The 15,364-nt window shown below is 50.7% G+C and overlaps 1 protein-coding gene across 1 annotated transcript; it reads left to right on the forward strand.

Annotated features, from left to right (window-relative positions):
• Positions 1-1,388: 1,388 nt before the first annotated feature.
• Positions 1,389-13,988, forward strand: LOC112241663 (ryanodine receptor 2; the record flags this gene model as incomplete). The annotated part of the gene is made up of 4 exons (XM_042312394.1): positions 1,389-1,463; positions 2,184-2,262; positions 9,306-9,418; positions 13,889-13,988. Coding segments are annotated over 4 exons (367 nt in total), but the record flags the coding sequence as incomplete, so codon positions are not given.
• Between the last annotated feature and the right edge of the window lie 1,376 nt (positions 13,989-15,364).

Here is a 15,364-nt window from a genome sequence, read left to right on the forward strand (position 1 = left end):
GACCATGGTTGGTCCTTAGCAATGTGGACAGAGGAACTTGAAGCTCCACTACAGTCAATGTGAAGGAGGGCGTGTTCTTGGAGACCGCGATCAGCTCCTTTGTCTTGCTGACATTAAGGGAGTGGTTGTCCTGGCAACACACTGCTGCAGAGATGGTTGTCCTTCAGGAAGAATCTCCCATATCCGTAGAGGATCTCTGGGGCTCCTTCAGAGTGACCATCGGGTTCTAGGTCACTTCCCTGACCATGGCCCTTCTCCCATGATTTCCTGGCACCACACTGCCAGGTCTCTTACCTCCTCCCTATAGACTCTCATCGTCGGTGGTGATCAGGTCACCACCATCGTGTCATCGGCAAACTTGATGATGTTGTTGGAGTCGTGTGCAGCCACGCAGTCGTGGGTAAACAGGAAGTACAAGAGGGGACTGAGCACGCACCCCTGAGGGACCCCTGTGTTGAGAGTCAGCATAGCGGATGTGTTGTTGCCTACCATCACCACCTGGTGGCGGCCCGTCAGGAAGTCCAGGATCCAGTTGAAGAGGGAGGCGTTTCATTCCCATGATCCTCAGCTTAGTGATGAGCTTGGAGGGCACTATATTGTGTTAAACGCTGAGCTGTAGTGTGGAGAGCAATAGAGATTGCGCCATCTGTGGATCTGTTTTGGCGGTATGTGAATTGGAGTGGGTCCAGGATGTCTGGGATGATGGTGTTGATGTGAGCCACGACCAGCCTTTCAAAATATTTCGTGGCTGCAGATGTGAGTGTCATTTAGACAGGTTACCTTGGCATTCTGGGGCACTGGGACTATGGTGGTCTGCCTGAAACATGTAGGTATTACAGACTGGGTCAGGGAGAGGTTGAAATTGTCAGTGAAGACACGTGCCAACTGGTCATGCTCTGAATATGCATTTAATTAATCCATCTGGCCCTGCGGCCTTGTGAATGTTAACGGGTTTAAAGGCCTTATACACATCGGCTACGGAGAGCGTGATCACACAGTCTTCCGGAACAGCTGGTCAGCACATGCTAAAGTCCTGGTAATCTGTCTGGTCCTGCAGCCTTGTGAATGTTAACCAGTTAAAAGGTCTCGCTCACATCGGCTACGGAGAGTGTGATCACGCAGTCGTCCAGAACAGCTGGTGCTCTCACACATGTTTCAGTATTGCTTGCCTCGAAGCAAGCATAGAAGGCATTTAGCTCGTCTGGTGGGCTCGTCTCACTGGGCAACTCTCGGCTGGGTTTCCCTTTGTAATTCATGATAGTTTGCAAGCCCTGACAAGTGTCAGAGCCGGTCTAGTATGATTAGATCTTAATCCTGTATAGTAACAGTATTGTACGTGTAAACTAGTTCCTGAATGTGTCTCTTGTCCCTCTGTCTCTGTCCTGTAGACGGCCCAGGGAGGGGGCCACCGCACCTTACTGTACGGACACGCTGTTCTGCTACGACACTCCTACAGCGGCATGGTGAGTCCCTCTGCAGTGTGTCCGGAGACCCAAATACAGGAAATAACATGTACTTGAATCAGTTTCACAATCTTCCATTCCAGGTTTGTGCTCTGTGATGTCAGTCAGTTGTGGTTGTCATCATCTTTGTTGTGGTTGTCATCATCTGTGTTGTTGTTGTCATCATCTTTGTTGTGGTTGTCATCTGTGTTGTTGTTGTCATCATCTGTGTTGTTGTTGTCATCATCTGTGTTGTGGTTGTCATCATCTTTGTTGTTGTTGTCATCTGTGTTGTGGTTGTCATCATCTTTGTTGTGGTTGTCATCTGTGTTGTGGTTGTCATCTGTGTTGTGGTTGTCATCTGTGTTGTGGTTGTCATCATCTGTGTTGTGGTTGTCATCTGTGTTGTGGTTGTCATCATCTTTGTTGTGGTTGTCATCTGTGTTGTTGTTGTCATCATCTGTTTTGTGGTTGTCATCATCTTTGTTGTGGTTGTCATCTGTGTTGTTGTGGTTGTCATCATCTTTGTTGTGGTTGTCATCATCTTTGTTGTGGTTGTCATCTGTGTTGTGGTTGTCATCTTTATTGTGGTTGTCATCATCTTTGTTGTATTCTTGTCTGTTTTTTCTAGTGATACACGAGTTGCTGGGCCAGTCAGACAAGGCAATAGGAGACTGGATTCTACCATGTTGTGTCTGGTTGTGTTGAGGAATAATTGGCTTCTTTTGTTTCTCTGTCTAGTACCTCTGTTGCCTAGGTACCTCCCGATCCTCAACCGACAAACTGGCGTTTGATGTTGGACTGCAGGAAGACACAACAGGTAGGTCTCTTTCTCTTCTTCTTTCCCAACAGCCATAGTATAGCTAGTACAGTCAGGTTAGACAACATTACCAAGCCATGTTCTAGTGTTATGTTGTCATGCAAGCTTCAGAGAGAGAGATGTTTCTGATGCTGGGTTTTATGAGTTCCCATAGTAAGACTGTTGTGATGCTGTGTGGGTGTGGACGTTTACTATGTTGTGTGATGCTGTGTGGGTGTGGACGTTTACTATGTTGTGTGATGCTGTGTGGGTGTGGACGTTTACTATGTTGTGTGTCGGTGTGTGTGCCATGCTGACTGTGGTTACTAGACCCCAGACCCTGCTGGAGTTTACTAGACCCCAGACCCTGTTGGAGGTTACTAGACCCCAGACCCTGCTGGAGGTTACTAGACCCCAGACCCTGCTGGAGGATACTAGACTCCAGGCCCTCAGTGGTGCTGCTGGAGGTTACTAGACCCCAGACCCTGCTGGAGGCTACTAGACTCCAGAACCTCAGTGGTGCTGCTGGAGGTTCCCAGACTCCAGACCCTTAGTGGTGCTGCTGGAGGTTACCAGACTCCAGACCCTGCTGGAGGTTACCAGACTCCAGACCCTGCTGGATGTTACTAGACTCCAGACCCGGCTGGAGGCTACTAGACTCCAGAACCTCAGTGGTGCTGCTGGAGGTTACTAGACTCCAGACCCTTAGTGGTGCTGCTGGAGGTTACCAGACTCCAGACCCTGCTGGAGGTTACCAGACTCCAGACCCTGCTGGATGTTACTAGACTCCAGACCCGGCTGGAGGCTACTAGACTCCAGACCCTGCTGGAGGTTCCTGGACTCCAGACCCTGCTGAAGGTTACTGGACTCCAGACCCTGCTGGAGGTTACTGGATTCCAGGTCCTCAGTGGTGCTGCTGGAGGTTACTAGACTCCAGACCCTGCTGGAGGCTACTAGTCTCCAGACCCTGCTGGAGGCTACTAGACTCCAGAACCTCAGTGGTGCTGCTGGAGGTTACCAGACTCCAGACTCTCAGTGGTGCTGCTGGAGGTAACCAGACTCCAGACCCTGCTGGAGGTTACTAGACTCCAGACCCTCAGTGGTGCTGCTGGAGGTTACCAGACTCCAGACCCTCAGTGGTGCTGCTAGAGGTTACTAGACTCCAGACCCTCAGTAGTGCTGCTGGAGGTTACCAGACTCCAGACCCTGCTGGAGGTTACTAGACTCCAGGCCCTCAGTGGTTCTGCTGGAGATTCCTTGACTCCAGACCCTCAGTGTTGCTGCTGGAGGTTACTAGACTCTAGGCCCTCAGTGGTTCTGCTGGAGGTTACTAGACTCCAGACCCTCAGTGTTGCTGCTGGAGGTTACTAGACTCCAGACGCTGCTGGAGGTTACTATACTCCAGACCCTGCTGGAGTTTACTAGACTCCATACCCTGCTGGAGGTTACCAGACTCCATACCCTGCTGGAGGTTACCAGACTCCAGACCCTGCTGGAGGTTACTAGACCCCAGACCCTGCTGGAGGTTTCTAGACTCCAGGCCCTCAGTGGTGCTGCTGGAGGTAACCAGACTCCAGACCCTGCTGGAGGTTACTAGACTCCAGACCCTCAGTGGTGCTGCTGGAGGTTACCAGACTCCAGGCCCTCAGTGGTGCTGCTGGAGGTTACCAGACTCCAGACCCTCAGTGGTGCTGCTGGAGGTTACTAGACTCCAGACCCTTAGTGGTGCTGCTGGAGGTTACCAGACTCCAGACCCTGCTGGAGGTTACCAGACTCCAGACCCTGCTGGATGTTACTAGACTCCAGACCCTGCTGGAGGTAACCAGATTCCAGACCCTGCTGGAGGTTACTAGACACCAGACCCTCAGTGTTGCTGCTGGAGGTTACTAGACTCCAGTCCCTGCTGTAGTTTACTAGACTCCAGACACTGCTGGAGGTTCCTAGACCCCAGACCCTGCTGGAGGTTCCAGACTCCAGACCCTCAGTGTTGCTGCTAGAGGTTACTAGACTCCAGACCCTGCTGGAGGTTACCAGACTCCAGACCCTGCTGGAGGTTACCAGACTCCAGACCCTGCTGGATGTTACTAGACTCCAGACCCTGCTGGAGGCTACTAGACTCCAGACCCTGCTGGAGGCTACTAGACTCCAGACCCTGCTGGAGGTTACTAGACTCCAGACCCTGCTGGAGGCTACTAGACTCCAGACCCCGCTGGAGGCTACTAGACTCCAGACCCTGCTGGAGGTTACTAGACTCCAGACCCCGCTGGAGGCTACTAGACTCCAGACCCTGCTGGAGGTTACTAGACTCCAGACCCTCAGTGGTGCTGCTGGAGGTTACCATACTCCAGACCCTCAGTGGTGCTGCTGGAGGTAACAAGACTCCAGACCCTGCTGGAGGTTACTAGACTCCAGACCCTCAGTGGTGCTGCTGGAGGTACCAGACTCCAGACCCTCAGTGGTGCTGCTGGAGGTTACTAGACTCCAGACCCTCAGTAGTGCTGCTGGAGGTAACAAGACTCCAGACCCTGCTGGAGGTTACTAGACTCCAGACCCTCAGTGATGCTGCTGGAGGTTACCAGACTCCAGACCCTCAGTGGTGCTGCTGGAGGTTACCAGACTCCAGACCCTGCTGGAGATTACTTTACTCCAGACCCTGCTGGAGGCTACCAGACTCCAGACCCTGCTGGAGGTTACCAGATTCCAGACCCTGCTGGAGGTTACTAGACTCCAAGCCCTCAGTGTTGCTGCTGGAGGTTACTAGACTCCAGACCCTGCTGGAGGTTACCAGACTCCAGACCCTGCTGGAGGTTACTAGACTCCAGACCCTGCTGGAGGTTACTAGACTCCAGACCCTGCTGGAGGTTACTAGACTCCAGACCCTGCTGGAGGTTACTAGACTCCAGACCCTGCTGGAGGTTACTAGACCCCAGACCCTGCTGGAGGTTACCAGACTCCAGACCCTCAGTGTTGCTGCTGGAGGTTACCAGACTCCAGACCCTCAGTGGTGCTGCTGGAGGTTACTAAACTCCAGACCCTCAGTGGTGCTGCTGGAGGTTACCAGACTCCAGACCCTCAGTGGTGCTGCTGGAGGTTACTAGACTCCAGACTCTCAGTAGTGCTGCTGGAGGTTGCCAGACTCCAGACCCTGCTGGAGGTTACTAGACTCCAGACCCTGCTGGAGGTTACTAGACCCCAGACCCTGCTGGAGGTTACCAGACTCCAGACCCTCAGTGGTGCTGCTGGAGGTAACCAGACTCCAGACCCTGCTGGAGGTTACTAAACTCCAGACCCTCAGTGGTGCTGCTGGAGGTTACCAGACTCCAGACCCTCAGTGGTGCTGCTGGAGGTTACTAGACTCCAGACCCTCAGTGGTGCTGCTGGAGGTTGCCAGACTCCAGACCCTGCTGGAGGTTACCAGACTCCAGACCCTGCTGGAGGTTACTAGACTCCAGGCCCTCAGTGGTTCTGCTGGAGGTTACTAGACTCCAGACCCTCAGTGTTGCTGCTGGAGGTTACTAGACTCCAGACGCTGCTGGAGGTTACTAGACTCCAGACCCTGCTGGAGTTTACTAGACTCCATACCCTGCTGGAGGTTACCAGACTCCAGACCCTGCTGGAGGTTACTAGACCCCAGACCCTGCAGGAGGTTACCAGACTCCAGACCCTCAGTGTTGCTGCTGGAGGTTACTAGACTCCAGACCCTGCTGGAGGTTACTAGACTCCAGACCCTGCTGGAGGTTACCAGACTCCAGACCCTGCTGGATGTTACTAGACTCCAGACCCTGCTGGATGTTACTAGACTCCAGACCCTGCTGGAGGTTACTAGACTCCAGACCCTGCTGGAGGTTACCAGACTCCAGACCCTGCTGGATGTTACTAGACTCCAGACCCTGCTGGATGTTACTAGACTCCAGACCCTGCTGGAGGCTACTAGACTCCAGACCCTGCTGGAGGTTGCCCGACTCCAGACCCTGCTGGAGGTTTCTAGACTCCAGGCCCTCAGTGGTGCTGCTGGAGGTTACCAGACTCCAGACCCCCAGTGGTGCTGCTGGAGGTAACCAGACTCCAGACCCTGCTGGAGGTTACTAGACTCCAGACCCTCAGTGGTGCTGCTGGAGGTTACTAGACTCCAGACCCTTAATGGTGCTGCTGGAGGTTACCAGACTCCAGACCCTGCTGGAGGTTACCAGACTCAAGACCCTGCTGGATGTTACTAGACTCCAGACCCTGCTGGAGGTAACCAGATTCCAGACCCTGCTGGAGATTACTAGACTCCAGGCCCTCAATGGTTCTGCTGGAGGTTACTAGACACCAGACCCTCAGTGTTGCTGCTAGAGGTTACTAGACTCCAGACCCTGCTGGAGGTTACCAGACTCCAGACCCTGCTGGAGGTTACCAGACTCCAGACCCTGCTGGATGTTACTAGACTCCAGACCCTGCTGGATGCTACTACACTCCAGACCCTGCTGGAGGTTACCCGCCTCCAGACCCTGCTGGAGGTTGCTAGACTCCAGGCCCTCAGTGGTGCTGCTGGAGGTTATGTGACTCCAGACCCTCATTGTTGCTGCTGGAGGTTACTAGACTCCAGACCCTGCTGGAGGTTACCAAACTCCAGACCCTCAGTGTTGCTTCTGGAGGTTACTAGACTCCAGACCCTGCTGGAGGTTACTAGACTCCAGACCCTGCTGGAGGTTACTAGACTCCAGACCCTGTTGGAGGTTACCAGACTGCAGACCCTCAGTGTTGCTGCTGGAGGTTACCAGACTGCAGACCCTCAGTGGTGCTGCTGGAGGTTACTAGACTCCAGGCCCTCAGTGGTGCTGCTGGAGGTTACTAGACTCCAGACCCTCAGTGGTGCTGCCTGTGGTTACTAGGTTGCTGTCTGTCCTGCAACAACCTGGCTGCTACATGAAAGATCTCATAAATTCAATCTACACACAATACCCCATAATGACAGAGCAAAAACAGGTTTTAAAAATGTGTGTAAGTTTATAATAAAAACCCTGAAATATCACAGTTACATAAGTATTCAGACCTTTTACTCAGTACTTTGTTGAAGCACCTTTGGCAGTGATTACAGCCTAGAGTCTTCTTGGGTATGACGCTACAAGCTTGGCACACCTGTATTTGGGGAGTTTCTCCCATTCTTCTCTGCAGATCCTCTCAAGTTCTGTCAGGTTGGATGGGGAGCGTCGTTGCACAGCTATTTGCAGGTCTCTCCAGAGCTGTTTGATCGGGTTCAAGTCCAGGCTCCGGCTCGACCACAGAAGGACATTCAGAGACTTGTCCAAAGCCACTCCTGTGTTGTTCCGTTTGGAATGTGAACCTACCCCCAGTCTGAGGTCCTGAGTGCTCTGGAGCAGGTTTTCATCAAGGATCTCTCTGTACTTTGCTCCGTTCATCTTTCCTCGATCCTAACTAGTCTTCCTGCCACTGAAAAACAGTCCCACAGCATGATGCTTCTACCACCGTGCCAAGTTTCCTCCAGACGTGACGCTTGGCATTCAGTCCAAAGAGTTCAATCTCGGTTTCATCAGACCAGAGACACTTGTTTCTCATGGTCTGAGAGTCTTTAGATGCCTTTTGGCAAACTCCAAGCAGGCTGTCATGTTCCTTTTACTGAGGAGTGGCTTCTGTCTGGCCACTCTACCATACATGTCTGATTGGTGGAGTGATACAGAGATGGTTGTCCTTCTGGAAGTTTCTCCCATCTCCACAGAGGAACTCTGGAGCTCTGTCAGAGTGACCATTGGGTTCTTGGTCACCTCTCTGGTTAAGGCCCTTCTCCCCCGATTGCTCAGTTTAGCCGGGCGGCCAGATCTAGGAAGTCTTGGTGGTTCCTAACTTCTTCCATTTAAGAATGTGTTTTGGGGACCTTCAAATGCTGCAGACATTTTTGGTACCCTTCCCCAGATCTGTGCCTCGACACAATCATATCTCGGAGCTCTACGGACAATTCCTTCGACCTCATGGCTTGGTTTTTGCTCTGACATGCACTGTCAACTGTTGGACCTTTATATAGACAGGTGTGTGCCTTTCAAAATCACATCCAATCAATTGAATTTACCACAGGTGGACTCCAATCAAGTTGTAGACACAGGATGCATTTGAGCTCAATTTCATCGTCTCATAGCAAAGGGTCTGAATACTTATGTAAATAAGGTATTTATGTTAATTTTTTTATACATACCATTTCTAAAAACCTGTTTTTGCTTTGTAATTATGATGTATTGTGTGTAGATTGAGGATTTTTTTTTAAAATCATTTTGAGAATAAGGCTGTAAAGTAACAAAATGTGGAGAAAGTCAAGGGGTCTGAATACTTTCCGAATGCATATAGATATATGTATATAGATAGAGAGAGATAGAGAGGCTCAGAGATAGAGAGGCTCAGAGATAGAGAGGCTCAGAGGTAGAGAGGCTCAGAGGTAGAGAGGCTCAGAGGTAGAGAGGCTCAGAGATAGAGAGGCTCAGAGATAGAGAGGCTCAGAGAGAGAGGGGCTCAGAGAGAGAGAGAGAGAGAGAGAGAAGCTCAGAGACAGAGAGGCTCAGGGATAGAGAGGCTCAGAGAGAGAGAGGCTCAGAGAGAGAGAGGCTCAGAGAGAGAGAGAGAGAGAGAAAGCTCAGAGACAGAGAGGCTCAGAGAGAGAGGCTCAGAGAGAGAGAGGAGAGAGAGAAAGCTCAGAGACAGAGAGGCTCAGGGACAGAGAGGCTCAGAGAGAGAGAGGCTCAGAGATAGAGAGGCTCAGAGATAGAGAGGCTCAGAGATAGAGAGGCTCAGAGGTAGAGAGGCTCAGAGATAGAGAGGCTCAGAGATAGAGAGGCTCAGAGAGAGAGGGGCTCAGAGAGAGAGAGAGAGAGAGAGAGAAGCTCAGAGACAGAGAGATATACTCAGAGACAGAGAGACAGAGGCTCAGAGAGAGATAGTCTCAGCCATATCCCCCTGTCTCGTCTCTGACAGGAGAAGCATGTCCACCCTGCCTCCAAGCAGAGGTCAGAGGTCAGAGAAGGTTACTGTGATGTCACCATAGTCTCAGCCATATCCTCCTGTCTCGTCTCTGACAGGAGAAGCTTGTTGGTGGACCATCCACCCTGCCTCCAAGCAGAGGTCAGAGGGAGAGAAGGTCCGAGTCGGGGATGACCTCATCCTAGTTAGCGTGTCATCAGAACGATACCTGGTGAGTCTCTGATACCCTTTTCACACTGTCACACTGACAACAACCAAACCGTGTTGCCTTGGCGATTTCATTTTTGGTTAGTCCTTTTAGCAACTATGACAGATCATGCTAGCTCAGTTCACCTTGGTTTGTCTCAGTTCAATCTGGCGAGTGTGAGAAGGCAACACGGAGCAGGTGGGATCTGTCTATAGAGTGGACCAGTGTATTACACAGAAATGTTTACCACTCCACCCTAACCCTATTATCATACCACTCCACCCTAACCCTCCTATCATACCACTCCACCCTAACCCACCTATCATACCACTCCACCCTAACCCTCCTATCATACCACTCCACCCTAACCCTCTTATCATACCACTCCACCCTAACCCTCCTATCATACCACTCCACCCTAACTCACCTATCATACCACTCCACCCTAACCCTCTATCATACCACTCCACCCTAACCCTATTATCATACCACTCCACCCTAACTCACCTATCATACCACTCCACCTAACCCTCATATCATACCACTCCACCCTAACCCTATTATCATACCACTCCACCCTAACCCTATTATCATACCACTCCACCCTAACCCTATTATCATACCACTCCACCCTAACCCTATTATCATACCACTCCACCCCCTAACCCATACCACTCCACCCTAACCCTATTATCATATCCACCCATACCTATCATACCCACCCTAACCCTATTATCATACCACTCCACCCCTAACCCTATTATCATACCACACCACCCTAACCCTATTATCATACCACTCCACCCTAACCCTATTATCATACCACTCCACCCTAACCCTCTTATCATACCACTCCACCCTAACCCTATTATCATACCAACCCTATTATCATACCACTCCACCCTAACCCTATTATCATACCACTCCACCCTAACCCTCCTATCATACCACTCCACCCTAACCCTCCTGTCATACCACTCCACCCTAACCCTCCTGTCATACCACTCCACCCTAACCCTATTATCATACCACTCCACCCTAACCCTCCTATCATACCACACCACCCTAACCCTCCTATCATACCACTCCACCCTAACCCTAACCCTCCTATCATACCACTCCACCCTAACCCCTATCACCCTCCACCCTAACCCTAACCCATACCACTCCACCCTAACCCTCTTATCATACCACTCCACCCTAACCCTCCTGTCATACCACTCCACCCTAACCCTATTATCATACCACTCCACCCTAACCCTCCTATCATACCACTCCACCCTAACCTATTATCATACCATTCCACCCTAACCCTATTATCATACCACTCCACCCTAACCTATCATACCACTCCACCCTAACCCTCCTATCATACCACTCCACCCTAACCCTCCTATCATACCACTCCACCCTAACCATCCTGTCATACCACTCCACCCTAACCCTCCTGTCATACCACTCCATACCCTCTGTCACCACTCCACCCTAACCCTCCTATCATACCACTCCACCCTAACCCTCCTGTCATACTAACCATCCTGTCTACCACTCCACCCTAACCCTAACCCTCCTATCATACCACTCCACCCTAACCACCTATCATACCACTCCACCCTAACCCTCCTGTCATATCACTCCACCCTAACCCTCTTATCTACCACTCCACCCTAACCCTCCTGTCATACCACTCCACCCTAACCCTCCTGTAATACCACTCCACCCTAACCATCCTGTCATACCACTCCACCCTAACCCTCCTGTCATACCACTCCACCCTAACCCTCCTATCATACCACTCCACCCTAACCCTCCTATCATACCACTCCACCCTAACCCTCCTGTCATACCACTCCACCCTAACTCCTATAATACCACTCCACCCTAACCCTCCTATCATACCACTCCACCCTAACCCACCTATAATACCACTCCACCCTAACCCTCCTATCATACCACTCCACCCTAACCCTCCTGTCATACCACTCCACCCTAACCCTCCTGTCATACCACTCCACCCTAACCCTCCTATCATACCACTCCACCCTAACCCTCCTATCATACCACTCCACCCTAACCCCCTATCATACCACTCCACCCTAACCCTCCTATCATACCACTCCACTCCACCCTAACCCTCCTATAATACCACTCCACCCTAACCCTCCTATTATACCACTCCACCCTAACCCTCCTGTCATACCACTCCACCCTAACCCTAACCCTCATATCATACCACTCCACTCCACCCTAACCCTCCTATCATACCACTCCACCCTAACCCTCCTGCCATACCCCTCCACTAACCCTCCTATCATACCACTCACCCTAACCCTCCTGTCATACCATTCCACCCTAACCCTCCTGTCATACCACTCCACCCTAACCCTCTTATCATACCACTCCACCCTAACCCTCCTGTCATACCACTCCACCCTAACCCTAATACCACTCCACCCTAACCATCCTGTCATACCACTCCACCCTAACCCTCCTGTCATACCACTCCACCCTAACCCTCCTATAATACCACTCCACCCTAACCCTCCTATCATACCACTCCACCCTAACCCTCCTGTCATACCACTCCACCCTAACCCTCCTATAATACCACTCCACCACCCTAACCCTCCTATCATACCACTCCACCCTAACCTCTATAATACCACTCCACCCTAACCCTCCTATCATACCACTCCACCCTAACCCTCCTGTCATACCACTCCACCCTAACCCTCCTATCATGCCACTCCACTAACCCTCCTATCATACCACTCCACCCTAACCCTCCTCATACCATCCACCTAACCCTCCTATAATACCACTCCACCCTAACCCTCCTATCATACCACTCCACACCCTAACCCTCCTATCATACCACTCCACCCTAACCCTCCTGTCATACCACTCCACCCTAACCCTCCTATCATACCACCCCTAACCCTCCTATCATACCACTCCACCCTAACCCTCCTATCATACCACTCCACCCTAACCCCTCCTATCATACCACTCCACCCCTAACCCTCCTATAATACCACTCCCACCCTAACCCTCCTATCATACCACCCACCCTAACCCTCCTGTCATACCACTCCACCCTAACCCTAACCCTCCATACCCTCCACTCCACCCTAACCCTCCTATAATACCACTCCACCCCCTAACCCTCCTCATACCACTCCACCCTAACCCTCCTGCCATACCCCTCCACACTAACCCTCCTATCATACCACTCCACCTAACCCTCCTGTCATACCATTCCACCCTAACCCTCCTGTCATCCACTCCACCCTAACCCTCCTACATCTCCACCCTAACCCTCCTACCATCATACCATCATACCACTCCACCCTAACCCTCCTGTCATACCACTCCACCCTAACCCTCCTATCATACCACTCCACCCTAACCCTCCTGTCATACCACTCCACCCACCCTAACCCTCCTATCATACCACTCCACCCTAACCCTCCTATCATACCACTCCACCCTAACCCTCCTATCATACCACTCCACCCTAACCCTCCTGTCTACCACTCCACCCTAACCCTCCTATCATACCACTCCACCCTAACCCTCCTATCATACCACTCCATACCACTCCACCCTAACCCCCTAACCACTCCACCCTAACCCTCCTATACCACTCCAACCTAACCCTCCTATCATACCACTCCACCCTAACCCTCCTATCATACCACTCCACCCTAACCCTACTATCATACCACTCCACCCTAACCCTCCTGTAATACCACTCCACCCTAACCCTCCTGTCATACCACTCCACCCTAACCCTCCTGTCATACCACTCCACCCTAACCCTCCTATCATACCACTCCACCCTAACCCTCCTATCATACCACTCCACCCTAACCCTCCTATCATACCACTCCACCCTAACCCTCCTGCCATACCCCTCCACACTAACCCTCCTATCATACCACTCCACCCTAACCCTCCTGTCATACCACTCCACCCTAACCCTCCTATCATACCACTACACCCTAACCCTCCTGCCATACCACTCCACCCTAACCCTCCTGTCATACCACTCCACCCTAACCCTAACCCTCCTATCATACCACTCCACCCTAACCCTCCTATCATACCACTCCATCCTAACCCTCCTATCATACCACTCCACCCTAACCCTCCTATCATACCACTCCACCCTAACCCTCCTATCATACCACTCCACCCTAACCTCCTATCATACCACACCACCCTAACCCTCCTATCATACCACTCCACCCCTAACCCTCCTATCATACCACTCCACTCTAACCCTCCTATCATACCACACCACCCTAACCCTCCTATCATACCACTCCACCCTAACCCTCCTATCATACCACTCCACCCTAACCCTCCTCATACCACTCCACCCTAACCTCCTATCATACCACTCCACCCTAACCCTCCTATCATACCACTCCACCCTAACCCTCCTATCATACCACTAAGCAGTGTTTTATTTCCTCCTTCTCCCTGCAGCACCTGTCGTACGGTAACGACAGCCTGCACGTGGACGCAGCCTTCCAGCAGACCCTCTGGAGCGTGGCTACTGTCTGCTCCGGCAGCGAGGTTGCCCAAGGTGGGTCACAGACACACACACACACACACACACACACACACACACACACACACTGTTCACAGGTGGGTCACAGACACACACACACAGGTGGGTCACACACACACACACACACACACACACACACACACACACACACACACACTGTTCAAGGTGGGTCACAGACACTTACACACACACACACACACACACACACACACACACACTGTTCCAAGGTGGGTCACAGACACTTACACACACACACACACACACACACACTGTTCCAAGGTGGGTCACAGACACTTACACACACACACACACACACACACACACACTGTTCCAAGGTGGGTCACAGACACTTACACACACACTGTTCCAAGGTAGGTGTCTGTCTCTGCCCCAGATGGAGACTTCTCCAGGATTAATGGAGGAATGCCCTGGACTGACACCAATAAAGAGCCTAAACAAACATAGTGCTTCTGTAAAAGCTAATGGTGGTCATATAAACAGGAATGATGCTTCTGTAAAAGCTAATGGGGGTCATATAAACAGGAATGATGCTTCTGTAAAAGCTAATGGTGGTCATATAAACAGGAATGATGCTTCTGTAAAAGCTAATGGTGGTCATATAAACAGGAATGATGCTACTGTAATAGCTAATGGTGGTCATATAAACAGGAATGATGCTACTGTAAAAGCTAATGGGGGTCATATAAACAAACATGATTCTACTGTAAAAGCTAATGGAGTCATATAAACAGGAATGATGCTTCTGTAAAAAGTAATGGGGATCATATAAACAGGAAGGATGCTACTGTAAAAGCTAATCGGGGTCATATAAACAGGAATGATGCTACTGTAAAAGCTAATGGGGTCATATAAACAAACATGATGCTACTGTAAAAGCTAATGGGGTCATATAAACAGGAATGATGCAACTGTAAAAGCTAATGGGGTCTTATAAACAGGAATGATGCTACTGTAAAAGCTAATCGGGGTCATATAAACAGGAATGATGCTACTGTAAAAGCTAATGGAGTCATATAAACAGGAATGATGCTACTGTAAAAGCTAATGGGGTCATATAAACAGGAATGATGCTACTGTAAAAGCTAATGGGGTCATATAAACAAACATGATGCTACTGTAAAAGCTAATGGGGGTCATATAAACAGGAATGATGCTACTGTAAAAGCTAATGGGGGTCATATAAACAGGAATGATGCTACTGTAAAAGCTAATGGGGTCATATAAACAGGAATGATGCTACTGTAAAAGCTAATGGGGTCATATAAACAGGAATGATGCTACTGTAAAAGCTAATGGGGTCATATAAACAGGAATGATGCTACTGTAAAAGCTAATGGGGGTCATATAAACAGGAATGATGCTACTGTAAA

This window comes from Oncorhynchus tshawytscha, unplaced genomic scaffold (assembly GCF_018296145.1).
Source record: "Oncorhynchus tshawytscha isolate Ot180627B unplaced genomic scaffold, Otsh_v2.0 Un_contig_13698_pilon_pilon, whole genome shotgun sequence".
NCBI lineage: Eukaryota > Metazoa > Chordata > Actinopteri > Salmoniformes > Salmonidae > Oncorhynchus > Oncorhynchus tshawytscha.